At 39.5% G+C, this 26629-nt stretch overlaps 2 protein-coding genes across 2 annotated transcripts; both read right to left on the reverse strand.

The window, feature by feature from the left end:
- Positions 1 to 1654: 1654 nt before the first annotated feature.
- nploc4 (NPL4 homolog, ubiquitin recognition factor) lies at positions 1655 to 17989 on the reverse strand. The gene is made up of 17 exons (XM_042507571.2): positions 17798 to 17989; positions 15423 to 15503; positions 13320 to 13429; positions 12751 to 12981; positions 12622 to 12670; positions 12404 to 12498; positions 12200 to 12323; positions 11106 to 11285; positions 10800 to 10886; positions 9988 to 10059; positions 9765 to 9891; positions 7586 to 7746; positions 7289 to 7360; positions 7053 to 7145; positions 6326 to 6442; positions 5872 to 5974; positions 1655 to 5025 (listed from the first exon to the last, which is right to left on the reverse strand). Exons 1-17 carry the CDS (start codon positions 17810 to 17812, stop codon positions 4865 to 4867), a joined length of 1878 nt encoding a protein of 625 aa, XP_042363505.2. The 5' UTR covers positions 17813 to 17989; the 3' UTR covers positions 1655 to 4864.
- A 1079-nt stretch (positions 17990 to 19068) lies between these two features.
- pde6gb (phosphodiesterase 6G, cGMP-specific, rod, gamma, paralog b) lies at positions 19069 to 26061 on the reverse strand. Its single transcript, XM_042507788.2, has 4 exons — positions 25902 to 26061; positions 22088 to 22312; positions 21963 to 22003; positions 19069 to 20825 (listed from the first exon to the last, which is right to left on the reverse strand). Exons 2-4 carry the CDS (start codon positions 22231 to 22233, stop codon positions 20749 to 20751), a joined length of 264 nt encoding a protein of 87 aa, XP_042363722.1. The 5' UTR covers positions 22234 to 22312; positions 25902 to 26061; the 3' UTR covers positions 19069 to 20748.
- Between the last annotated feature and the right edge of the window lie 568 nt (positions 26062 to 26629).

Here is a 26629-nt window from a genome sequence, read left to right on the forward strand (position 1 = left end):
GGACGAGGTTGATATCACCGGGCAGAAAAAAAAAGAGAGAAAAACAAAAACTTTTTTTTTTCAAGCATTTTCAAATTAACCTACAACTAAAAATATATTCTCACTTCATCAATGGAATTACTGTCAAGCTCTGACGAAGAAGCACACGTCTCATAAATAGCAAATCTGCAGCCGGCGTCTCGCAACTGAGGAGGCCCATTTCCCCGTCAACAACCCCAGAATTTAGTGATTTTGGAGCTTTCTGTTAGCAAAAACAAAAGCCCAAGAAACTATTTGTGTAACAGTGCACAAAGTTATGCGGAAAAATACTGAAAGCGGAGATAAAATGTTTGAAAATGTTGTCAGTCAGCAGCAAACGTATCCAGGATGTGGATTTAAAAAAACACTCAAAAACTGGATCATGGGAAATGTGCAGCTTATTAGTTTTCTGTTTTAGCACCAGTATAATTGGCTTTGTAATCAATTATTCTTTTTAAAAATATGTTTGTTGCTGTTTCTTTAAAAATCGGACAATTTTTCATGAGAAAGATTGCAAATGCTTTCAAGTCCTGCAGGATCATTTTGGCCAAATATGAAATCTGTTTGCCTCAAAACTTCACAAGTTTTTCACGTTATCTTCAAAACGCTGTTTATACACGGTCACATCCACCTCTGCAGGTGGTCGTGCCTTCATGCTGACATCACACATGATCCCGACTCAGCTGTGCGTGAACAATATGAGTAGATTTTGCAGAATGAGTGCATGCCAGAAATGTTACGAGCGTTCGGGCGGAGCGGCTCAAAGAAACATTTTGTCGCCAGATGTTAATGATGTGAAACCGCAGCTGAACTTTATGACTCAAAAATGATCTCAAGTTTTGGTCCCAATAATCATGACAAAAAAAATCAAAAGGGAACACAAAAGTGATAAAAACTAATCTGATCTAACCAACTATCCTCATACGCAAACTGCTGACTGAAATCTATTTTAAGGTAAATTTGGCGTTTTTTTAACCTGGAATCTATTTTCTCATATTCTTTTGTGTCCAAGTGACTAATGGAGACATTAGTTTTGAAATTGGTCCAATTTTGAGTGAGACTGCTGCGGCAACGGGTATATGCACAATTTAGGTCCACTAAAAGTTTGTTTTGTCACTGACAGGCTCAGTCTGTTATTCTACGTGTCTGACAAATCTGAGAAATGATCCAAACAGAGATAGACCTTTTTTAAAGAGTCAGATCCTTTTTGTGAAACCAGAAACAACCCCGAAATTCCCATCGCCTAACCCACCAGACTGCACTGAAATAAACCGTTATTTCAGCGTGTATAGCATCAGACAAATGTCGGTTTTGCCGCTGACAGGCTCATATTGTTATAAATAACTGACATTATGGAAAGAATCCCGACAGAGAGACCTTCTTGTTAAAAGACTAAGATCTTTTTTGTTTACAAAAGAGCCCAGAAATAAACAGTAATTTTAGCGTGAAAAAGTGAGCATATTGTCAGTTTTGTCACTGACAGGCTCTGATTGTTAGTCTGACGATATTATGGAAAGGATCCTTTCAGAGATAGACCTTTCAGTTAAAGACTAAAATCCTTTTTGTTAAGGCTGAAATCGCCATCACCTACGCACAATACTTATTTTAAATAAACAGTCATGTTAGTGTGAATAGAGCCAGAAAAATGTCAGTTTTGTTACTGATAGGCTCATATTATCATTGTAGGTTTCTGACAATTCTTGGATGGATCGCTACAGAGAGACCTTCTTGTTAAAAAGTAAGATCCTTTTGTTTAACAAAACAAAAAAGAGGCCTGACATTTTTTTTATTTTAGCGTGCACAAGGTCAGCACGTCAGTTTTTTGAGTTTTATTTTGTTTCTGTCAACTCTGAATGACGGGTGTTTGATGATGCTAAAAACACTGTTTATTTAAATGGGGTCTGGTGAGTTTGGGGATGGCAATTTTAGGGCTGTTTCTGGTTTAAACAAAATCTGTGTTGGCCTCCTTGTCAGACGCCGAGAAAAGCAATCTGAGCCTGTCAATGACAAAAACAAAGACTTTTAGTGGATGCACACTGACTGTACACAATTGCCCAGAGTGGTTACATTGCAGCCTCTTTTACCGCTCTCACTCAACACTGCACCAATTTCAAAAACGGTTGTTCCCATTAGCCACTTTGACAAAAAAAAATGGGAAAACAGGGTGCAGGTTAGGAAATACAAAAGTTACCCTTTAAAGGGTTAGTCCACAAAAAATTATTTACAATAAAAACAAAACATTGCCCCACTTATCACTGGTTGCATCTGTAGAAGATTTTCTGCCTCCTTTTACCGATAACTTTCTGTCTACGAAAACTGCCAACAGCTGAATTTTTGAATGTCACATTCACGTCCACTGTCCTGCAGATTCTCAGAAACATTTAAACTATTTGTACGGCTCAATACAACTAGAGATAGTGAGAAAATATTTTGTCTTTTTTGCAATTTGGGTGAACTGACCCTTTAAGGAACGTGTTTGCCTTTTTCGTGCCATCGAGGAGCGTTAAGTGCTTTTCACGTTGTTTTCAGGCTCTTCCAAACCACTAACTGTCACCATCATACACGCCTCCTGCTGGAAGAAGCTGTTTTTTTTGCTTAGTAATAATCTGCAGAACCAGACGAGGCTCACTTCATCGATCTGATCCTGCTCGCAGATTTACAGCACAAACATCAGAGGAGACCAGTGAAACTTTAGGCAGCTTTTCCTCCCCGTGGTGACCTGCGACCCCTCGCACTCTGAGCAGCAAAGTCTTTGAAGGCTGAGTGATGGAAAAACCCGGAGGGGCCCCATCGGTTATGGTCCGGCTCCTTTGGACCGGCGCCAGCGAGGAAACAAAAAAAAAGGTAGGGAGTGGCAAAGAGGGAAAGTGGCGAGCACCAGTTGTTTCTAGAAGCACCTCACGGCTAATACAGTGCAGTCAGTGATGACGACGATGGATGGGGAGTTTTATCAGAGACAGAACATACAGCTGATAAATAAGCTACATATTTTGTCTGCTCGAGTTCAAACCAACAAATTCAAACGCTACAATTCCAACAAACCAGGGAAAGATTTTTAGCAGGTCCTTTAAAGGGAGAGTTCAGATTTTTAAGTGTTTTTTAATGAGGTTCTTTTCCATAAACAGTGTTAAAAACAGTAGATGTAAGTCGGCACGCCTCCAGTTTGGAGAAGCAGGCTGGAGTCCGATGTGGAAGCTAAGCTGCTGTGGACGGCCAGCGACAAAACGAATTTTAGCCACATAAAAACATCTTCTGTTTAAGTGTATTTTCGCTGCTATATATTAATATCAGACTATAGAATATATATTGATGTCAGACTGTGATTTTTAACGGGAGAATTAAGCTGTTATATCTCTCTCCTAAGAGCCAGACTCCACTGAGAAAAACAGTGATTTAACATCGCTGTAAACAGGAGCTGCTGGTCTACCACTGCTTCATTCACTTAGTTTATTTGTGTTATTATGTGACTTTGGTGCTCAAAAGATTTTGTTTGGATTCACCAAAATCACACACAAACTAATTAACTGTTTAAGGCAACAGTAGACCGGCAACTCCCATGTTCTGCAAGGTAAAATGACTGTTTTTGTCAATAGAGTCTGGTGGATTTGACGAGAGCAAAAATGAGGCTCTTATGGGGCTATTCCAGCCCCGAAATTATTTCCAAAAGCCCCACACCTTTTAAAATGTCTTAAACTTTGTTTCCATTACAGATTTTCGCAAAACATTTGGTTGGTTTCCATTAGTTTTGCCAAATATGGCTTTTTCGAACCACCTGAAATACCACTTCAAGTGAGTTTTTTACTTTTTTTTAGAAAGTGACTTGTTACCAGGCACATTTTGTACTCGCAGTTTCAATTTGCGCAATTTGGGGGTTAATGTGTTTATTGTTTGGTATAACTCAAACATGCAGCCTTGCTCATTAAGCTCCTGTGTTCAGCTAGCTAAAATCATGTTTTTCAAGCCTGCTTCTCCAAACTGGATGCCTGCTGACACGCTGTCTGTAACACACTGACTATGGATAAGTACCTCATAAAAACCAACTTTAAAATATCTAAACTATCCCTTTAAGTTGGCTGCATCAGTGGAGGATGAGTTAGGGCTGAATAGCTTTTTGTGTTTTCAACTCTGCGACTTATTTTTAATTTAATACTGAAAATATAAACTCTCTACTTAAGTGGAATTACTCTGCAGCTTTTAGGAGTTTTCAGGTCGGAGCTTTGACCAATGATTGTACTTTAAGGGGCTTGTCAAAGAGACCTATAAAAACCTGACTGAGTAGAGTCCACGCTGAAGATTCAAAATGTTATCGCTACAATCAGATAAAAAAAAAAAAAAAAGAAGAAGAAGCTTAATTAAATAACAGTATCATTCCTCAAATGTATTTATACACAGCAAGATTTTTCCAGAAGACGTCGTGAGAGTGAGCGGGGCACTGATGTGAGAGGACATCCAAACACTCGAGTCTTTGCTGTCATGAGTCACAGCAGGATTTATGGGATTATTCAGAGGAGGGAGGGGGGCTGTGGGTTTGCGGGGCCAAAAGTGCTTTACCTTAACGAAGCCCGTCGCCACTCACCAGAGCCGCTGTGAGGAGGGACACAAAAAACTCAGTCTGGTTTGATTTACTTTTTGAATTCGATGTAAACGAGTGCGTCCCTTTAACAGCAGCCGGCGAGATGTGAAGGACTGAGGCTTCAAAGTGAGGCGATAAGAAACCAAAAGAAGGGGGTGTCTGAATCTCGCAGCTGGTCCTGGTGCAGCGATGTCACTGGCGAGTTAGGAGGAGGGCTGGGCGGGACGAGATCAGGGCGGGGCGTGGAGGAGGCAGGGTTTTTTTGTTGTTTTTTTAACTGCGGGGCAGGCTGCACATTTCACAGTGCTCTGTGCCGGGCTGGTTCATGAAGGTGCAGTGGAGGCAGGACCACATGGCTGAGGACGAGGCAGGGAGCGAGGGGCCACCCATGGCCCCGTAACCCTGAGAGCTGGAGGGCTGCCCGCCCACTGTACCTGAGAGGACAGGAGACAGATTACAGATTAACAACTCATCTTCAATTGATTATAGTGCTGTCAGAATAACGAGGCAGTCACATGATCATCACCAAGTACTTTATATTTTTTTTGAGCCAATATAATAAATGAACTGAGAAAAAGCTCCTCTGTCTGCAGTCTCAGCCTCAGTCCAACAGCACCATCTGACTGCTTGCACATCATTAGGACAATATGACTTTAAAATAATATTGCTATATTTTAAGAATCTGTGTATGGTTCCTTCTCTGATCATCGTTTCATTTCGTTTAATTTAAAAAAATTAACTGCATTTTAAAACCAAAACTGAAAATAAAAAAAAAACAGAATAAATGGGAACTTTTACTGTTAAGTTTTCAATTTTATATCCAGAACGAAAAAACAGTTTATCGGTTTGTTTCATCTACTGTTTACTCTGTACAGGTGCGCCTGTCGAGATCCGTTTCCACCTAGCCCTGCACCCATCCAAACACCGAGCAAAACACGCGTTCGCTCGTTGCAGCCAAAAAAAAAAAAAGGTGTTACAATGCAACATCCAATGACTCAATAAATTCCACTTTCCATGTCTTAACTTTTTGAAAGATTAATTTCTGACATTTTAACACCATTTAAGGCTGTACGTCTGGCTAAAGTAATCCATTATTCTAAGAATTTCTGAGGATCTGCAGGAAAATAAAGATCACAGTGAATCTGAGCGTTTTGTGCAAACGCATACAAACATTAATGCAAAGACATGAATTTGCACCACGCAAATGATACAAATGACAAGATACGACTAACGCAAAATTCATGCAACGCTGTCTTGCGCGCCTGCGACTCAAGACTTACTGCACAGCTGCTCGATGGTGGCCCACTGCTCCGACTTCTTCCAGGTCTGTGCCAGATCCTCATTAGAAGTCCTCACTGCATCTAGTAGCAACCCGATGCTGTCCTGCAAAAACACAAACACAAACTCTGATCATCAACGAGACACTGACAGAATCTGGAAACTAAAAACACACCGACAGCTTTTTGATTTTAAGCTCTGGATCTTATAGAAAAGATCCAAATCTGATCGGGCAGCTCAGAGTTATCTCAACACAGAAAAACTATTTTCTTAAATCAGAGACGCCTTTGATCGTGATGGGCCGCGGCCCAGTTTGAAAATCTACCAGCACGAACAAAGAGCCTGAGTGAAAACATCCTCACACCAGTAAGCAGCTCCAGACCGCAGAGGAATGCGGCCTTATCTTAACCCATTTTCTGCAACGCAAATGGGAAACAAATGGAGGCGTCGACTTACTCTCAGAGGCATGACTTCATTGGTGACGAGGAAGAGGAGCAGATGGAAGTCTGACACGATGTCCAGGAATGCCGTGGAGGAGCACTGGGACAGGTACGTTGCTAAACTGTGGAAATCCTGCAACAAAAACAAGATGCATTAGTTTCTCTGACCTCTGGAGGTTATGGGATCCAGAGGGTCACCTTAACTCTCGCAGACGCTAATCCGTGACCGACTGATCACGTCAGGATGAAATACAGACAAAGGCTGAAGTGGATTGAAGGACGTCTGACAAGAAAAACAGCTTCATGAACCTTCTTCATGAAGCCGCTTTAAGTTTCCGGCTGTTTGTTTGTTTATTTATTTATTTATGGGAGTCGACTGATATTGTTTTTTCCAGGGCTGATGCCAGTGCTGATTATTAGTAGTTAATGAGACCGATAACCGATATTTGGAACCAATTTGCATTTACAATAAAAATAAAATATTTTGGTCAAAATTTAGAATTTTGAATATAACAAACACCAACACTTTAAATGTCTTTAGCAAATGTGAAAATCAGGGGAAAAAGCAGTTTATAAATGAGGTTTGCTTTCAACCTCTTTACTTTAATTTGGCAACATTTTTCATTTACACTTTAAACACGATTACACCATAATTAAAGACTTCTGTTGCGTCAACATTTGACCTGTTCAGACAGAGGTGCGAGGGTTTGAATAAAACATAAAGTCATCTAGAACTGACTGACCTGCGTCTCTCCCAGGATGTCACGGTTCTCAATGGGAAAGCGTTGTGTGGAGGTGAAGGTGTACTGCGGGTCCTTTGGAAAAGTGGTGGTTATCTATAGAAGCCAAAAACAGAAAAATAATCTTTCTTTTGAGGCAGCATCAGTACATTATATCTAAAAAGTACAGATATTGCGTTCACAAGATCTGGAAAAAACACATACAGCTGCTGACAATAGAAAAAAAAAGTGGTACTCACATCTATGATAAGGTACTCCACAGGAAGAGGCCGAGCTAGAAACGTGACATCATTTCCAAACTTGTCTTTGTCCTTTTGGATGGAAAAAAAGGAAACAAACAAAATGTAAACACCTGGATGAACCGGCTCATCATACCGACAGCCAAGTGTCTGGATGTCATTATTCTGATTAAGAGAAAAGCCATCCGGTCATGTTTAACGCTCGGTCACTGTGTTTTATCAGAACGATGATGCAAACATCGTTAGATATAAAGGCTCGCGTTAACGTGAGTTGTTGCTGCGCATACGGACTCGTACCTTGAAGAAGACGTCTGGTACGTACTGCTCGGGGCTGGACTCTTTGACGTAGCCCAGCTCAGGAGCGTCTTTGCAGGGCAGTAGGCACTCGTCTCTCACCAGAGCCATGCACTGATTGGACACCTGATATCCTTCAAAGTGCACCTGGTTATCTGGACCACCTGCACACACACAGCACAGGGACACACAAATGTATTCATTCAACTGTTGGAAAAATGATCTCAATCACTGTCATTCAATGTTGACTGGATAAGCTGTTGCATAGATCTACATTATATATTTGCATTCATAAGAATGACATTTATAGTGCTCATGACTAGTAGTGAGCGATATGGCCCTAAAACAACATGATATTTCAGGGCATTTTTGTGATAACGATGTGCTTGATGATACCACAAAATAGAAAAAAAGTGTTATATCATTCATTTAAAGAAAATATCATTTCAAACTGCAACAAAATTTGAGTTACAGTTCTTTGTAAACATAAATGTAATAGTTTGTCTTCAAAAAACTCTTCAGATTGCAAACAACAACAGTAACAGCAACTATTTTAATAAAGGTTTCTGTAAGTTTCTTGTTTTTCCTCTTTTTTTTTGTTTTGAGTTTTTTGGGCTTTTTTGATTTTCTAAACTAGGTACTTTAGCAGCTATTTTAATAAAGACTACAATCATCTGTTTTTGAGGATTTTTTCATGTTTATTTTTCAGATTTTCCAGACTTACTTTTGATATTTAAAGTACATTTTCCTGATTATACTTTCTTACTTGTACATTAGATATATTTTAATGCAGGACTTTTAAGTAAAGGAACTTAGTACTTCACCATCCGATCAGGCTGCTCAGACCTGCATTTTTTGCTCAGTTAGTACGAACTCGGCCTGTCAGAGTGTAAAACTAATTTAAAACACCAACAAAACACATGTGCACACGACTACAACACTGTTCAACCATTATTATGTCAGTGTGCTTCCTGTCCGTCTGAAGGCTCTTTGGCTAAACACATGAGACTCATTAACAAACAGACTGCGTCTTCACACGAGGGAAAGTGAAGCAGATGGACTTTGCCGTGCTGGCGTTAGATGTGTAGTCTCGACGTCAGCTTTGGCTGCCGGAGCCTCATTATTGCAAACGACAGTGATGAGGTCACCGCTGTGTTTTTTTGCTCTTCTGGAACAAATAAACGAGGAGGTCTGTGAGGTTATGAAGGAGGGAAAGTGTCGGCATCGATCCCACAGACCAAACAGAGAGTCTCAGAGAGCAGCTGGTTTCTATCAAACTGCTCCTCAAAATTACTACCAACATGTAGGTACACAAGGGGAATACAAAAAAAGCACTTAAACAGACACCTCACAAGACTTTGACGATCTCTGCTTCAAATGTACTATATACTGAATTATCCTCATCGCGGCTTGTTCCTCTTGCGATGTATAAAATGAGGATATCACAAACATCAACTATAAATTGTCATGCCATTTTTAAAACCCACCAGCATTTCGATTCTCTCGCTCTCTCCTGCACCTCTCTGCCTCACAGACACACACACAAAGCACGGCTTTTGCAGAGCTCCAAACCGTAACTATTTAGTCACATTTTGCTACCAAGGAGCACTACTGCGATTTGTAATTACTATTAATATCTGACTTGGAGCGGTGTTAGTTTATTTCCAGCTTGCAGAGAATAAATCATCACGTTTTACGGCGCTGAGGTAACAGTAACTTGAGTTATAGTGGTTTGTGAGCAGGTGAGGCATGTGTTCAAATCATTACATCATTTAACTTCCTTTATAACCACATTTATGTTATAACATTAGTGAAATCAAATTTATTATTTGACAGTAGCTACTTTATTTAACTTCATTATCTTTGACTTCATTGTGACTGCGATTCATTGGATATATATAAATATACACTAATACACATACAGATAAGTTTAAAAGACATTAAAAAATATTGCGATATATATATTGTGTATTGTGATATAGCCTTGAAATCTCCTGATAATATTTTGAAGCCATATCGCCCAGCCCTAATTCAAAGTAACAATGATACTTTGTCAGGAAACTGGAATTTTGTAGATTACTTTTTTTCTTGTTAACAAGCATTTATTTGTACCACATGTCACCATTTAGTCAAGTATCAATGGGAATAGTTAGCAGTCACTTTAGCCTGAACAAAAGCGTACCTGTTGCCACCACAGTCACAAATTTGGAGCCGAAATGGCCGTCTCGAGAGAGTCTGCAGGGGTTTGAATGGAGGTTCTGGAAGTATCCCGCTGTGATGCACTCCTCTGCGCTCAGGTAGTGAGAGTCCTGACAGCAGAAAGGACAATGTACAGTATGTTGCGTTACAACACTTGGGAGAGCAGAATATTTGCCTCTATTTAAATGAGCTGCCTCCTTTCTCACATTGTTTCTCGTATAGCGGACAGTGCCTATCCTCGTATCCTCAGAGAGCAGGTCAGTGAAGATCCAGCCAACCTGAAAACAACAGAAAAGAGCACCAAGCAATCGTTTCAGCTTCGCTAAACCTGGACCAACAGTTGTCTTGTGCTGCGTTCAGACGCCTTTCACAAGTTATTCAACCCTTTTGAAACTCGAGCAAATTGGTTTGATTACTTTCCAAAACATGGGGAAAAATTGTGGATTATTATTACTATTATTATTATTATTTTTTTTAACTAGGGAAAAACATCCAGAAAACTATAATAATTATAAAAAAAATGTACATTTATTTATTTATTTTTAATTTTCATCAATTTTTTTGGTCATTCAGGTCATGCTTATTTTCTTTTTTTTTGGGGTAACTTTTTTTTCAATTATTTGTTTTTGCTCATTTTTTAGCTGTGCCTTAAATAATATTTTTTAAAGCTTGATTTTGAAAAGCACATTCTGTGCGCAGAGCAATATCAGTGTGGGTCCTAGGTGCAGGTCCTACGGGGGGTTTAACAACAAATATTTATTTAGCAAAGCAAACTGCTTCACATTTAACTGTCAAAATCCTTTGATGAGCTATAAATCCATTTGCGTGTGCCATGAGGTCGCCATAATTCTGGAACACCTTGATAGAGGAGCATAAATCCACCCTGAGTCTGAAGTTTGTTACACTGCCGGAGTGTTAAGTGTCAGTATTCAGTGTGAGAGCAAAGTGACGCACCACTTTGTCCTCAAGTCATGGGAAGCAAAGTGTCAAACAGAGAAAGCAAGAACAGACAGCCGACCTTGCAGAGGCCCAGTTTGGCAGCAATTTCATCCACAGCTGCAGCTTTAGGATCGTCCACCAGCTCCAGGCTGTTCTGAGTGGCATTCTGAAACACAGCAAGTGACAACAGTTACCATCAAATTCAAATTAAAAGAATTACTTCACAGTTAATGCATACGTTTACTTTGGAAAAGGAGATCAAAATGGACAGATGAGGGCATTACAGCAATCAGAACAAACAGATAAACAGTCGGACATGTCCGCGCTGGAGCGGGCTGTCGGCAAACTGAAGCAGCCGGCGCTATATTCAGAGAGAATCCCTCACCTGTGGCGGCTCGTAGATGGCGGCCACCTCGGCTCTGATGCCCAGCGGGATGTCTTTGTGCTCAGTGTAGCGGCCGTACAGGTATCCCATCCTCTGGCTGCCCGTCTTCCTCCAGAAGTCCAGAAAGCGGTCAGCAATGGTGTGGTTCTCAAACATGATGTTGTCCACGTGTCTGTATTTCTGGGAACAGAAGAACAGAGAAAGCTTAATTTATGACACATTTTTTGGGATTGAGGTGTGCCTTTTTAGAAACAAATTAGCAAACAAATGAGTTTGTCTCTTCAATCATCAGGTGTTGGTGGTGTGATTCCCAGCTCCTCCTGCCCTCATGTGGAAGTGTCCTTGAACAAAACACTGAACCCCTTATTGCTCCTGATGGTTAGACCAACAGTTTTGATGCCCCAAAGCAGATCAGCTCAGTTGAAATCTGTCTGAGCAGGAGGGGAACCAGATGCATTTCTCAAAACAAAATTTCAAGTTTCTGTGGCATAAAATATCTTTAAAAATCCATACGGACATGTCTGTATCAAAGACAGAAAAAACAACAACCCCCCCGGAAAATCAGAAATTAGGATTGTAAAATATGTTGTTTATGCTTTCACACTGTGATGTGTGCATGTGAAATAACTGCTTGAACAATGTGCGATGTCAAAAGGATTAACTGACTCAGACTTGTTTCTGCTGCTTGATACAAAAGATCATTGTCTACGACTTATGTAAACTTAAGTAAAAAGTACTGTGAAAAGTACTATAAGCAGGTTGGAGAGGGCGGCAGACACAGTGAAGCTAATGTTTTTTTTCAAAGCTACATTAGTCAACGTCATCAATACTTCAAGTGTGATACTTCAATACTTCCACCCCATTATCATCATCCTCATCATCTTCATCACCATAAGATGCAATCCAAAATCACATCACTAACCCCATAATAATAAAAAACACTGAAATGTCTTTTTTCACAATATTGTGCATCCTTATCAGAAACAGAATGCGAGACAAAGCCTGAATACGTCTTTCTACTGGTTGGTTCTATATTTTTCTCATGAACTGACTAAAAGCTTAATTTCCACAGACAAACAGGCTCGGTCACGTACCTGTCTGTTGAGTGTGATGGCGCTGGGCTGGCACTTGGTGCAGATGCCCTCTGGCCAGGGAGGGTGACCCTCACAGCCTGACTTAATCTTACAGCTGATGTTCTCCAAAGCTGCAAACTTCCCTCTGCAGGACATCAAAACTGCGTCACACTATGACTTCAATTTTAATTTGTGTATTTCGACTGAAGAGAATAAACTTCTTACTTATCGGCTCCACCGGTCAGCTTCCGAAGGTAGGCATGGAATGACATGTGCTTCACTGGTGGGTCGAGGTGATTCAGGTAGTCTTCGTCAAAAGGCTGATGAAGAAAAAGAAGTCAGTTTTAATAAGTAAAATTAGAATAAACTTGTCTCAGAGCAGTGATGCTGTTGTTACAGTTCATAGGGTTTAAGAAGCAATAAACAAGAATGAAGTCTCTCACCTCTAATGGTACACAGTGCACACATTTTCCAAGGGCACCGTGGCGACATCTGTAACGAGAACACGAGTCATGAGGTCTCTGATGTTTGCATTTAATTAGTAATTTGTTTTTAGTCTGTCTTGTTCTTACAGCTGCGGATCTTTGTTTCTGTAGATCTTGCCGTCTTGCTTGGTCAGAAACTGATCAATCTCATCCTCCTGGACCTGGGGCGCCGAGAAGGACCGGGGGATCAGGGAGGACGAAGAGGAGGACGAGACAGATGAGACGGATGGTAGGGAAGAAGACGAGTGTGGAGTGGCAGTGTCCATCACCTCCCCAGAGGAGGATCCTGACGGGAACAGATACAGCATGTCGCCATGCCTGCAAAGAAGAGAAGACAAAATAAATCACGTGTGACTACAATGTAAAAAAAACCAAAAAAAACCCAAGAAAAAACGTTTCAGTTTAGATTAAAAATTTGCTAAAGGTATTAATAATTAATATCTGCATCAGCCCTGAAAACCAATATCTGTTGACCCCAAGAAAGAAGTGTATACATCAAGATTGTTATCGGTTATCGGCTAAATGAGTTGTCATATAGTGTCATATTGGATATCTGCAAAAAAATCCAATATTGTGAATCCCAAATCACTTTGAATAAGGGATGAGTTGTAAAATTGAGATTTTCCTTAGACTCGACACCGTGCACTTTTACTCACTTGATCTTCAGCAGGCTCAGAGTTTTGTTCTGGGAAAGGATCTCTCCGGTCTTGTTGCGATTCAGGTAGATAGAAAACCCATTGGAATTGAACCCAAACTCTTTGGCCACCTGAGAGAGAAATAACGATGTGTGCTGATTAGAATGGATGGTCACAGTCCGTGTCCGCTGGCCTAAAATCAAAATACTGCCAAGTTTTAACATCAAGAAATGTAATTAATGACTAGAGCATGAAAATATACAATTTCTTAGAAGATTTGATCGACATGTGCCAGTGAAAATGGTGCATGTGTGAAGGGTGATGACTATTTAAACAATCACCCTACAGAGGGAGATTAGCACAGAGCCTCTTAGAACGAGAGAACCTCAGCCCGCAGAAACACCTCTTAAGGTCATCACACAGGGAGCCAAACTTAGCCATTAAGAGCACTCTGAGCTGGGCGGCCAGCAGAGTATCCCGTGGCACTTTAATCATCACATCACGGATCAGGCAGACAGTCAACCTGATGCTGCTCATCGGCCTGTTTTTCATCACTTCAGGTGCTCTTTCAACAACCATTAGTGAACTTTTGTACCGTTAACATGAGCGCTGAGTGATTATATTGGCAGAAAAACTGAACTCATGATGACATTTAATACAGGAAAAAAATACCAAAGACCCCATGACAAGTACCGTCTGCAAGTGGGTTTTCTTTACAGGGCTCACACGCAGTCATGGACAAAATATGTCCTTGTCCATAATTTTTAAAACATATCAGATTCAAACTTCACTCAAACATAATCTCAGCATCTCACATGATGTCTTAAAGGACTGTTGCAATTTAACAATGCCAAAATAATTTCTGTGTTTACAGTTTCTGGCCAAGATAAATAAATAAATAAATAAACGTGCCTATAAAAAAATAAAAAATTGCTACCAATTTTTACATTTTCACAAGTAAGAAATGACAAGATTTTTTAAGACACCTTCCAAACTAATTTTGTAAGATAAAAAAAAAATCTTCCAATGTTTTTAATTTTCAACACATGTACAAGATTTTCCCAAAACGTTCAATGATTTTTACTGGTTCCACAACCTCCTGTGACCTGGAAAATGTGATCGTGAAATTCCATGACTTTTCCAGGTTTTCCATGACAGTTGGAACCCTGTATTTTTCTTTAATAGTTGGAAGGACTGGAGTTATTTTTACTCTCGCACCACACAAAGACCACTGTGTGAGATATTATTACAGTATGCTGATTGGTGAAACTGAACACTGTCAGACTGTCCGAGACCAAACATCACTTTGAGCTGCTTTTATTCTGTCTCAGCTGCAGAAATAAAACCTGCAGGGCTCAGACTGTCTCTGCGCTGTCTGCCTCAAACCCAATGGTTTTCCTTTCCACCCATCGCTGGCTGCACATCGGCAACTACTCCCTAAATTGATCTGCAGGCTACACCATCCTGCCTTCACACGGATACATACATTTTTAATGAGGAGCTGCTGCAATGCTCCACTGTGGCCAGTCTGCCGGAATACAGCTCTATTTTAGGGTTTTCAAATGCATTGATTCAAATGTTATTTTGGTTTGCTTGAACTCAAAAACTTGAAATGATTGCTCTTATAAACGCATCAAAATTTAGGTAAAAATGATCTTGTTTGTGTTTATCATTCTCTGTAGCACCTGGGTCATCATTTGGTATGTATCTGTGATGACAAGTGAAAAAAAGCAATGCATCAAATACACTCCCTGAGCACAAAGCTCTCTGGCAAGCGACAAGTTAACAATGGAAGCCAGCAGAGCACACAGGAGCACTGCAGGACTGACCTGCTCTGGTAGTTTCTTACATAAATGAACAATGAGCAGGCACAAAAGCCACGGAAACACAAGAGCACTCTGTGGCAACAATGCACACTTTGGCAGCTGCATTACTGAAAAGACAGTACACTTAAAATATGTGACATACATGTTGCACCCCTGCAAGCACAGGTGTGTGTTCTGCAGAAATAAACCCAAAAATTCAGGGTCTGAGGAGACCAGAATGACTTGTAAAAATGTGATTATAATCTCTGAGGTATAAATAACAACAGGCTTGACTTGAAAACAGTTTTAAATACAGTACCTTCTTTAAAAAAGCAGCAGCTGTCTCCCTCTTGGTCGAAGGAATTTTCTTCATCCCTTCTGGGGATTGTACCCTGATGATCTAAAAAAAGACAAAGACATCAACTGTAGTCAGTGGTGGACTTAAGGGACTGTGTGATATTTATGAAGGGGTAAGGAATGGTACAAAAAGTGTGAGGGATGTCAAATCATTTTTAAGCCCTAGCGAGGGACTTATGTCTTTTGTTTTGGCTTAGGGGAGGGACATAAAAAATATTCATTTTACTGCTGAAATTGAAAGAAAACATGCTTTCCAAACCAGCATGTTAAAACCATTTATAATAGCCAGAAACCAAAAACATAAACTATTGTTGTATTTTATAAATCCTGACAGTTCCTAACTGGGTTGGAAATTAGTACCAGGTAAATGCTGATAAAATTAACTACTGGCAGCTAGATTTGCTTTACTTACCGGCCAAAAAAGATATGGTAATCTATTAAGTGGCTGGAAGATGTTCAAGTGCACCAGCCACAGTGGAAGGTGGACAAAATAGTTAATTTCCAACCCTGTTAGGACACATCATGGGTGACTAACGCTTCTGTCAGACAATTCAAAATGAAACAAAACAAAACAACAAACAAAAATAAAATAAATAATCCGAGCTTGAAATAGTGATGTTTCACAAAAACACTTTTTCTAAGTCTAATGTATTATTTGGACATAAATAGACGGTTTAAACCATTTGGGGCAGCAGCAGCTCAGTCTGTTGGGTTGAAGACCATGTCCAGACCAAGAACGGTGTGTGGATGGGTAGCTGGAGAGGTGCCAGTTCACCTACTGGCCACTTCAAAGGTGCCCTTAAACAAGGCAGCACCACACTCTGATATCTCTCGATTCAATGCAGGTGGGTTTCCATTAACCCTCAAATTGCTCAAACTGAAATTAAGAATATAAAATACACCTACTGGAAACATGTCATTTTGAAAAAACTCCCATTTATTGCAAGAAGGTTTTTACACTTGTATGAGGTGGTATTTCAGGCAATTTGAATGAGCTATATTTCGCAAAACTGCAACGGAAACACTTTCGTCTTTCTAGGTCACATGATGCTATGGCTATGTGCTTGTCAGTAGGAACTGACTCCCACATGATGCAACAGGAGCTACAAGTGCTGTTATTGCATCACATAACTCTGAGAAAGTTAAACGGACCATTTGGAAGTTTTCAATCCACAATTCCTCTGTGAAATTGTGGACTATCAGCTCCCAGAATTCCCTCATGCGTTGTGGTGGCTGCAATAGAAATAACCCTGCTAATGTTTTGAACATCCACTGTCATGTTTCTTAAAACAAGTCGCATGACATAATTTAATTGAAACGCAGCCATCTAGCAATTGTTTTTTATCTACATTTTGAAAATACTGCTTACGTTTTGTACAAATCTGTAATGGATACCCACCTTATGAGTCCTGTCTGTGCATATGTGTGTATTTTTGAGCCTCTGAGTATATAACAACGGAGTTTCCCCTCAGGGTTTAATAAAATATATCTTGTACTTCTTCTAAGCACCATATCAAAGGACTTGTTTAAAAAATCTGACAAATAACTTATGGTGGAGGAGGGGTTATGCATTTTTTGCCAGTCACTTGGAGCATCAGGGAGGGTCAAAACAAAAATAAAATCGAAAACAAAACAAACTAAATCACACCCTAGCCACGCTTCACCTCCAGTAAATAAAGAACAGTCCCTTACCAGTTCTAACAACTGACATGGAAAACCCCATTGTTAGCAAAAAAATAACCTAAAATAGTTTAAATATGACTTCTTTTCAACACTTGTCAGACAAAGCAAAGGCGTCTCTGTCTTCTTTACAGTGTCAGATATTATGACAACGATGACAGTGCAAAAAAAGTAATGTTAACGTTAGCTTAAAAGCTTCTATTTTACAAAGAGCTTCTGTTTTGCGATAGTAAGATGTTGACTTTAAAGCAGACAGAGATAAATTAATTTATCTCTGCTCATTAACGGTCAACAAAGTCTCACTTTTAATGAATCAACATCTTGGCTTCACTAAACCACCGAGAATGTTCCGGCTAATGTTTGGCTAATTAGCTTAGCATGCTAAACAACACTCAAAGACAATGTAATTGTTCATTTGTGTAGGTTATTTTAGATTTTTTAGTTGTTTATTAATATCTTTATGTGTATAAATTTCGTCTGTTAGCCACAGAGCTAAGATTAGCCGGTCAGATACACAGGCCCCGGTCACTCTCTGCTAACGTTAGCCGTTAGCTTCAAAGCTAATTCTGCTGCCTCATCACTCCGGACTTCGGCTAACAGGCTAGCTAACGGTAGCCGGGTCGACCCCCCGTTAAAACAACCCGCCGTTATACTCACGATATTATCCGCCATGCTGCTCGGGGGGCTGCTCCCGGTAGATACGGCTGTGTTATCACAGAGACAGTAGATATAAATTTCACGGAGCTTTTCTGTCCGTTAACGAAACTCCATCACACAACTCAAACACCGGGTGTTGCAGACATTAGCGACCGTCCGTTTCCCACCGGTCCCACACAGAAGCGACCACGGCCGAAACAAGACGCTTTTCTTTTAAGCTGAAAAGAAGCGTTCCCCCTTTGTTTTTAAATGAGGACACAAATATTAAATGATTTAAAATATTATTAATGTATGCAGGGCAGGCTTGATTATCAACGAGGAAATATTCTAATGATGTAATTTGTAAACAATTAAACGGTCTGTACCTAAAGCATTCAATGCACTGGGCAAGCTTATAATAACAACAACAACAACAACAATACTACTACTACTACTACTACTACTACTACTACTACTACTAATAACAATAATAATAACAACAACAACAACAACAACAACAACAATAATAATAATAATAATAACAATAATAATAACAATTATTATTATTACTATTATTATTATTATTATTATTATTATTATTATTATTATTATTAGTTTTATTTTTATTATTATTATTGACCTATATTTATCAATCTATCAATCTATCTATCTGTCTGTGTGTGTTTGTATGTATATATTTATTTACAGTGATGTTGATTAATGTGTCCTAAATAAATTAAATAATAGAAATAAATAAAATGAATCAACATTAAACTGTAACGCAGATTAAGTGGCTCCAATGGCCCCAGATAAGTCATTCATTCTATTCTGTTCTATTCTATTCCATCGAATCGCATCGTATCGTATCGTATCGTATCGTATCGTATCGTATCGTATCATATCTCATATTATATTATATTATATTATGCAACTTACTTTTTCCTGTGTTTGTATGATACTGTACCATACATTCAAAATGTCTTTTTTTTGCATTTAAAGGCTGCATTTCTGTTAGAGTTTTTTGAAGGGCTGTTGAATATAATTAACAATACCTGCTTTTCCAGATTACAAATCATATTTATCTTCTCACTGATCACATCACCCAGTCCTATATTTGATGAAACACTATATAAAAGCACCAACTATCAGAATCCAAAATGTTTATATCTCCGTATACGTGTGTGTATGTGTGTGTGTATAACTGTATATTTACACATTCCACATTTGATTTAATTTCTAGACTGAAAGAAAGATTGATCAAAGAGCTATTTTGATGCTAAAAATAAAGTCAATTTTTTAATTTTCCTATTTTTATGCTTTATTTTTTCCCCAAATCCTGTAGAGAGGACAGAACTCCATTATACATCTCTTCAGATCTGGGTGTGAACTGAAACATCCATCCCACTCATCCCTCGACACTACAGTGCAAACATCGTTTATCAAGAAAAATCACCAGATTTACATCAACAAATTAGCCTCTTCTTTGTCATTATTGTCTTAATTTGAACGTGATTTGAAAAAGAGTAGAAAATCTAAATGAGGCTCAATGTGTGTATGATGGAGATCAAATGATGAAAGGAAAAAAATGATGGATGAAATTGCCAAAATTATGATCTTCAAAACAGATATAAACACACAAAGGGCACATAAAACTACACATAATATACAGATTTTCATACATTTAAATTACACAAGGGTGAAACACAAATAAGAAAGTATGACACTAATGTTAACACAAGCAAACACAACAATGGAAGATACCGTACCTCTTCAGATGAGTTGTGAGTGTGAGCAAATTAAGGACACACACTACTGCACATTTATTCTCTTCTCTATGTAAATCAGATTAACCCTTTGAAACCTAGATTGACATAATTTTCTTGTGTTACTTTCAGATGCCTCTTAAAAGTATTTGAACTTTTGAAAACCCAATCAAATGGCTTTGAATTCTTTTGAAAATGTGGTTAAGAAGGCAATGAACAACTTTGATAGATGTCCTGCAGTTTGCAAGAAATTAGGAAATGCTGACTAGAAAATGAGGTGAAAATTAGTAAAAATAAATAAATAAATAAAAAGAGAGAGAGAGAAAAATTATAAAATTAATATTAAAAAATATTATATATTTCAAGTTAATTAAATTCATATTTTTAGCACTTTTTTTCAAGCCATTTCTTTTTTTGTTTTTTTTTAAAATTATTTTTGTTTTCTTTTTTGTGTGCTATTTGTCGGGGAATTTTCTTGTATTCCTTGCTGATTTGGGGTCATTTCTTGTGATGTTGTTTCTTGCCTTACATGTTTTTGAAAGAGATTAAGTCAGTTTGCTCAAGTTTTATGGAGTTAGGAAAATGTAGAGGAAAAACAAAGATGGTACAGTGATAAGATTTATGCGACATGGGTCCAGTTAAGTGTTAAAAACAGAAGGAGAAGGGGGATTTGTGATTATCCCACTGAAAGGTTACGCTCAGCAATGGCAAGCTTGTGTCCCATCTCTACAGAATTTAGGTTTTATTTTTTTCATGTTGGATAAGCCTCTGAGGTGGCGAAAGAGGCGCCGAAGCACATGAAGCGGGAACCCACCCGCCTCACGGGTTTGTCACTTAAACTCAATTTCTGAGGCTGCCTTGCTTGCGTAAGTTTCGTGTTTTGTCCGTGAGAAGAAAAGAAAACGAGAGGAAAGAAGAAGAGCAGCGAGAGAAGAGAGCAGGCGGTTCAAAGTAACAGTGCAGATCTAGTGACGATGTCAAATCAACAGATCCTAAACGTGAGCAGATGTTGAGTGTGACTGCAGAAGAAGACTCCTGTGAAAAAGGACAGAAAGTTTTTTTTTGTAGATTCTTTTTCTGTTTTTCCGTTTTTTTTTTGTGTCTGTTATGTTTGGAATAGTTCAATTTGAGGTTGAAGATGGAGCCCGAGGCAGATGGTTTGAAGGTGGCCTGTAATCCTCGGAGGATTGCAGCGAGGGGAAGAAGGGCTCAGATGATGCCGTATTTGGCCAGCTCATTCAGCTCCAGGTGATTAAAGGCCTCCCAGGGGCAAATGACGGTGATGTCTGCAAAAAAAGACAGATATGAGGTTATGAAGGATATCTGGTGAAGCACCGACCCCTTGAAACCTGAGCAAACTGGGTTACTCTTTCAAAAACATGTAAGGCAATTAGCAGCTTCAAGAAAACTAAGAAGTTACCCCAAATTAGCACCAACACAAAAAATAATTGAGAAAAAAAATAAATAAAAATAAAACAAACAAACAAGGACATGTTTTGTCTTATTATAATTTTCTAAGATTTTTCTCGCATTTTTGCCTTTTTTTAAAAAACAACGATTTTCTCTTTATTTTGTTGTCAGCATTTCCTAATTTCTTGCAATTTTACAGAACATCTCTTGCCAAGTCTTACTAACATGAAAGAGTTTTAAATGCTTGTGAAAGGTTTTGATGGGTCAACAGGTTTTCCCTCTATTAATTCAACTTGTGCTCGTTCAACCTTTGGGGTGCCTCAGGGCTCAATTTTTGGACCCTTTTAATTTTTATTATGTATGTTCCCCATAGAGCAGTGACTTCCAACTGGTTTCTAGCTCAGGGCTTTTATTCTCAAGTGCCGTTTTCTACTGTTCAGCAACTATTTTATTGCCCTGTTCTTGGTATTATTCGGCTTATTAACATGCTGTGCTTTTGCCGCATTTTTGTTGATCTTGACGCAATAATATGCACTTTTTTTGGCTGCATTGCTATTTATTCACTAAGATTTGTTGTTGTGGCTGTTTGTTGGCAAAAATCAAAATCAGGCAAGAGAAGTTCAATGTCCAGTTAACGTTATTGCATTTCTTCTTGATGTATTTATCCAAAGAAAAGCAAGCAAAGCGTCTCTTGTTAAAAAAAACATTTTGCACACCCAGGTGCATGCTGGTCCTACCTGCCTACCTATATTCATAACTGCAGATGTCGTGTATTAACCAATTCAGTACACACACATATGAAAGAAAAACTAATGATGCAGAAATAATTATGCTACCCTAGTTTCCTCTCGCTTGCTCAGTGGGACTGTTTGGCTTTCTAATGTTGTATTTCCTTCTACATTTTCCATGTGTGCTTTTTCTTTGTTTGTCAAAGCATACTAATATGAATAAAGTTATTATTTATGATTATTACTCGTAAAATCGGATATGAAATGCATTTAAAGTGAACTCACCTGTGCCTAAGCCCTCCATTCCGGGGATATCGTCACCGAATCTGCAAAGAAAAAACAACCGCACACCATTACCTGACATTATTTATAAACCTCGAGTGAAAAACCGTGCATCGTTGAAAGCATACCCCTGGATTCCCTTCTTTGGAGGCTTGCTCTTGAACTGACGGGTCTGCCTCTGCTTGAACTTGGGGGGTCCCTTGCGTGGGGTGGCGGGGCCTCCGGTGACCCGGGTGGCGGACTTGATCTCAGCTTTGGGCGGCTCGAGGTTCATTCTGAGTAGTTTATGATAGCTGTGTGCAGGATGCTGGCTTTAGAGACACCGCTCTGAGGTGTAGTCGTCGTGATGATAGCTTTTTTGTTTTGAAAAGAAAGAATAAAAAAAAGTCAGATAATTTATCTGAACCAACGTATCACTTAAAAAATTAACCATTCATATCATGTAACAGCTGCCGCCTCTGCACTCTTAGAAATAAAGGCGCTAAATAGGAACATGTAAGGTTCTTCTGCTTGTCCCCGTAAGAGAGGCTTTTCTAAAAGTGTCTTTCAACATGAAGAAGAAATTCATGGGACACTGTGCTCCGAAAGCCCATCGCTAGGCAGGTTTCCATTGACCCTAAAATTGCGCAAACTGAAATTGCGAATATAAAATACACTTAATGGAAACAAGGCAATTTTGAAAAAACTCAAATTTATCGCAAAGAGTTTTTACGCTGGCATGAGTTGGTATCTTAGGCAATTCGAAAAAGCCAAAAAAACTGCAGTGGGAACCCTTTTTAGTCTTTTCTAGGTCACATGATGCTGTGAGGTCACATGATGCTGTGAGGTCACATGATGCTGTGTCTTTGTGCTTGTCAGTAGGAACTGGCTCCCTCATGATGCAGCAGGAGCTACAAGAGCTGTTATTGCATCACATAACTCTCAAAAGTTGAGCGAATCATCTGGAAGTTTTCAATCCACAATTCCTCTGTGAAATCGTGGACTACCAGTCCCCAGAAATCCCTCATACGTGGCCGCTTCCACGTATTTCATTATGGCTCCATAACACACCTACGTGGCCTTGGATTGAAAATAACGATGGCTAGTGAGGTGGCTCCAACAGAAATAAAGCTGCTAATGTTTCGAGCATCCATCGCCATGGTTACTGGGATGTTATCACCAGAGGAGAAGAACATCACTCAGTAGAAATGCAGTCATCTTGCTGTAGGAGCCATTTAGTATATGTTTATTTTGTATTGTTATATAGTTTAGTCTGGTATGCGAAGACTAAAATATTTGACCACTAGATGGTAGTGTAGGTCTTATCGTGTATGATGTCACTTTGGGTGTGAGCCACAGACTGTAAATGACAGCTCCCCCGAAGTGTAACTTTTTAGTCTGGATCGCCCCCTGGTGTCTGTCTGCGGTATAGGTCATAAAGTCCGCCCCTTCATGTTGGTTAATGCGCCAAACTAAAAACTAAAAGTACACGCAAACTAAGATTTTCTCATCACGCTGATGTTTGTTCAGTGTTTGTTTTTATGAAAAGTTTGGTTTTAATAATGAGCCATGATTGTAAGCTGTGACAGCCAATCTGTGCGTTCACATTCACGATTGGTCAGACGGGTGTTTGGCGGGAACTCCCCCACCGTGGATATCGCTACTGCGCAGACTCTGGCTCTCAATGACATCACCAGCGCAACGCTCGTATCCCGGATATTTCAGCCTCACTTAAGCATAGCGGGGGTTAGTGGGGGCGCCGTCCATCTTCATATACAGTCTATGGTTTGAGGCGCAGTTATTTTGAAGTCACGGTCGAGGGGCAAAATCACAACGGACACATATGGTTCTCACTGTCGTCACAGCTAAACTTCAAATTCACATCACATCATCCAGTAATCAGCTGTTATCATTCTGCAATGAGCGGGAACATCACCCAAAGATACCTCACTGTTTGGACATTCACTCATTTCCTATGCAAGTAACTTTGAATCTTACCGACACAACACAAGAAAAGTGATGTCGCTCCAGGTTTCAAAGAGTTAAAAAATTTAAAAAAAGGTTCTTCTGAAGCAGATGGTTCTCGGTAGAACCTCAGTTTGTCAGGAAGAACCTTTTTTCTGAGTGTGTCACCTCTGTGTGACATTACAGGCCTTAATCCTCTTAGCGATGTGACAAGCAGCAGGCCGGATTTACACTCATATTTCCCACTGATTCAATGTCGGAGATGGACTACCTTGTTCTGCCAGGACGACCCAATTTCCCATAATCCCCGGCTCAAGTTAATAAGCACTCCTCCTCTCTGTGTTTGGAGCCGCCGTCCAAATGTAATCTTGTTAGAGCAAGGACGCCACCGCAGAACTGCTGAGCACGCTCTGAGGGTCTCAGCGATCAATCCGTTCACCGCGTCCCCAAAACAAAGACTGTCCTCGAGTCTCAACCAGCGGACAGTGATTGACGATTTTATATTAAAATACAGCTGCTGACATGTGGTTGGTTTGTCCACTCTGGCCAAAAATCCAGTGATTAACCCTTTGAAACCTGGATCGACATCAGTTTCCACCTTTCACAAGCTATTTAACCATTTAAAACTGAAGAAAACTGAATCAAATCAGTTTTCTTCTTTCTTCTTTCTTCTTTGACAAAGCATTGGAAAAAATGGCAATGGCAAACTTGGCAAGAAAGAAATTGGTAAATTCTATATTAAATATTGGGTTACACATTTTTTAAAACTTTTTTTGTTTTTAATTCTGCACCTTTGGGGTCTTTTTTCTTTTCTTTTTGAAATCTTTGGACTCTTTCAGAAACATGAAGAAGAAGGGCGATGAGCAACTTGGCAAGAAATGTCTCACAAATTTCAATAAAATCAGTAAATTTAGAAGTAAAAGATTTTTTTTGAACTGGGGAACTGTTTTTAAACATCATATATATGTCGTATTTTTAAACAATTTTTAAAGCTTTTTCATTTCCTTGTTTTTTCTTATTTTTTTTCAAATAACTTTTAACTTACCCCCCCCCCCCGTTTTTTTTTTGAGGAATTTGCTTGTATTTTGACTAATTTCTTGCTAATTTCTGAGTAATTTCTTCTTAAGCTGATCATTGCCTTCTTCTAATGTTTAAGAAATAAAGCAATAGCTGGGTTTCAAAGGGTTAATTCAAAAAAACATGGAATGACAAGATAATATTGCTATATTTTAGATTTTTATTTATAGATATTTATTTTTCCTCAGGTGAATGTTTTATGAATATGTTTTCCATATTCACCAAACAGAAAACCTGCAGCACACCTGAATAATGAATCTCCCACACGAGAGACCCGAAAGTCTGATCTACAAAGAAAACAAGGACCCGTATTCTCAGATATATCTTAATTTTGGAAAAAAAGAAAGTTAGATCTTTATCTTTTTAGGTCAATCATTCCAGCTCAAAAAAATACTGATTGCAGCGTCCATGAATATCCTGTGACTTTGATGCAGCTCCAGCATGAGTCTGTGCTGTCTTTAGCTTTGTTTATTAAATCCCAGGTATGTCAGGAAGTGTTGGTGGTGGTGTTGGTGTTGGTGTTGGTGGTGGTGTTGGTGTTGGTGGTGGTGTTGGTGGTGGTGTTGGTGGTGGTGTTGGTGTTGGTGGTGGTGTTGGTGGTGGTGTTGGTGTTGGTGTTGGTGGTGGTGGTGTTGGTGGTGGTGTTGGTGGTGGTGTTGGTGTTGGTGTTGGTGGTGGTGGTGGTGGTGGTGGTGGTGGTGGTGGTGTTGGTGTTGGTGGTGGTGTTGGTGGTGGTGGTGGTGGTGGTGGTGGTGTTGGTGTTGGTGGTGGTGGTGGTGGTGGTGTTGGTGTTGGTGGTGGTGGTGGTGGTGTTGGTGGTGGTGTTGGTGGTGGTGGTGGTGTTGGTGGTGGCGTTGGTGGTGGTGGTGGTGTTGGTGTTGGTGTTGGTGTTGGTGTTGGTGTGGCGGAGCGTGTACTCACCGGCTGCTGGGTGAAGGACAGCCAGACGAGTGGGTGTGAGCGCAGCACTGGTCGGTCTGGGTTTGCTGTGAGGGCCAGTCTGGGATTTGGGCCCCTCTTATATGCTGAGCTCCGCAGAAGATTACGGACGCGCCACCTCCCCGCTCCGCTGTCAACAGTCCAAATGTACGGGGTTAAGTGAGGGTGTCCCTCTCGGTAATGTCACGCTGCACTTATGCACTTTCTTTTAAAATTTGTAGAATCATTTATCCAAGTTTTGACAATATTTGTGAAGAAATAACGCACGTTTCTAACAGAATATACTCCCCTTTATGCATTAAAAAACTGCTCATGTTTTAGATATATTTTAAATATATTGTAAAACTTAAATTAAACGCCCGGGCTATTGTTTGCTCAAATCATTGAACTCAACAGGTTTAAATTTGGTTCGGGCGTCAATATGGTAGAGGCTTTTAATTCCTTTCACACAAAACTGTTGCTCAGGAGATATGCAAATGCAATCAATTATTGATTTAACTCTTTGAGACTTGGGAAAAATATCTATTTTTTTTTTTTTTTTCAAAAAAGTGGCAACAAAAGAAGAAATGACTCAGAAGAAATCTGTGTAAAGTTAAAAAACAACAACAAATTGCAAAAAAAACTTTAAAAAATAAATGAATTAATTGATAAAAAGAGAAAGTAAAACAAAAACACACAAAGTGAGGAACGACCTGGAAAAAAAAATCTAA

This window comes from Plectropomus leopardus, chromosome 19, assembly GCF_026936395.1.
Source record: "Plectropomus leopardus strain MGB_pleo_1.0 chromosome 19, ASM2693639v1, whole genome shotgun sequence".
In the NCBI taxonomy this organism is placed as follows: domain Eukaryota; kingdom Metazoa; phylum Chordata; class Actinopteri; order Perciformes; family Serranidae; genus Plectropomus; species Plectropomus leopardus.

Bases quoted from the DNA above. Each gene is read 5' to 3' on its own strand.
- pde6gb (XM_042507788.2), bottom strand. From the start codon at position 22,233: ATGAACCTCGAGCCGCCCAAAGCTGAGATCAAGTCCGCCACCCGGGTC. The intron at 22,004-22,087 runs GTATGCTTTCAA...TTTTCTTTGCAG, and splicing joins CCAAAGAAGGGAATCCAGGG to ATTCGGTGACGATATCCCCG. The intron at 20,826-21,962 runs GTGAGTTCACTT...CTTTTTTTGCAG, and splicing joins AATGGAGGGCTTAGGCACAG to ACATCACCGTCATTTGCCCC.
- nploc4 (XM_042507571.2), bottom strand. The intron at 12,499-12,621 runs GTGAGAGACTTC...TTTCTTCATCAG, and splicing joins TGCACTGTGTACCATTAGAG to CCTTTTGACGAAGACTACCT. The intron at 10,060-10,799 runs GTCGGCTGTCTG...TGTTGTTTTCAG, and splicing joins CCAAACTGGGCCTCTGCAAG to GTTGGCTGGATCTTCACTGA.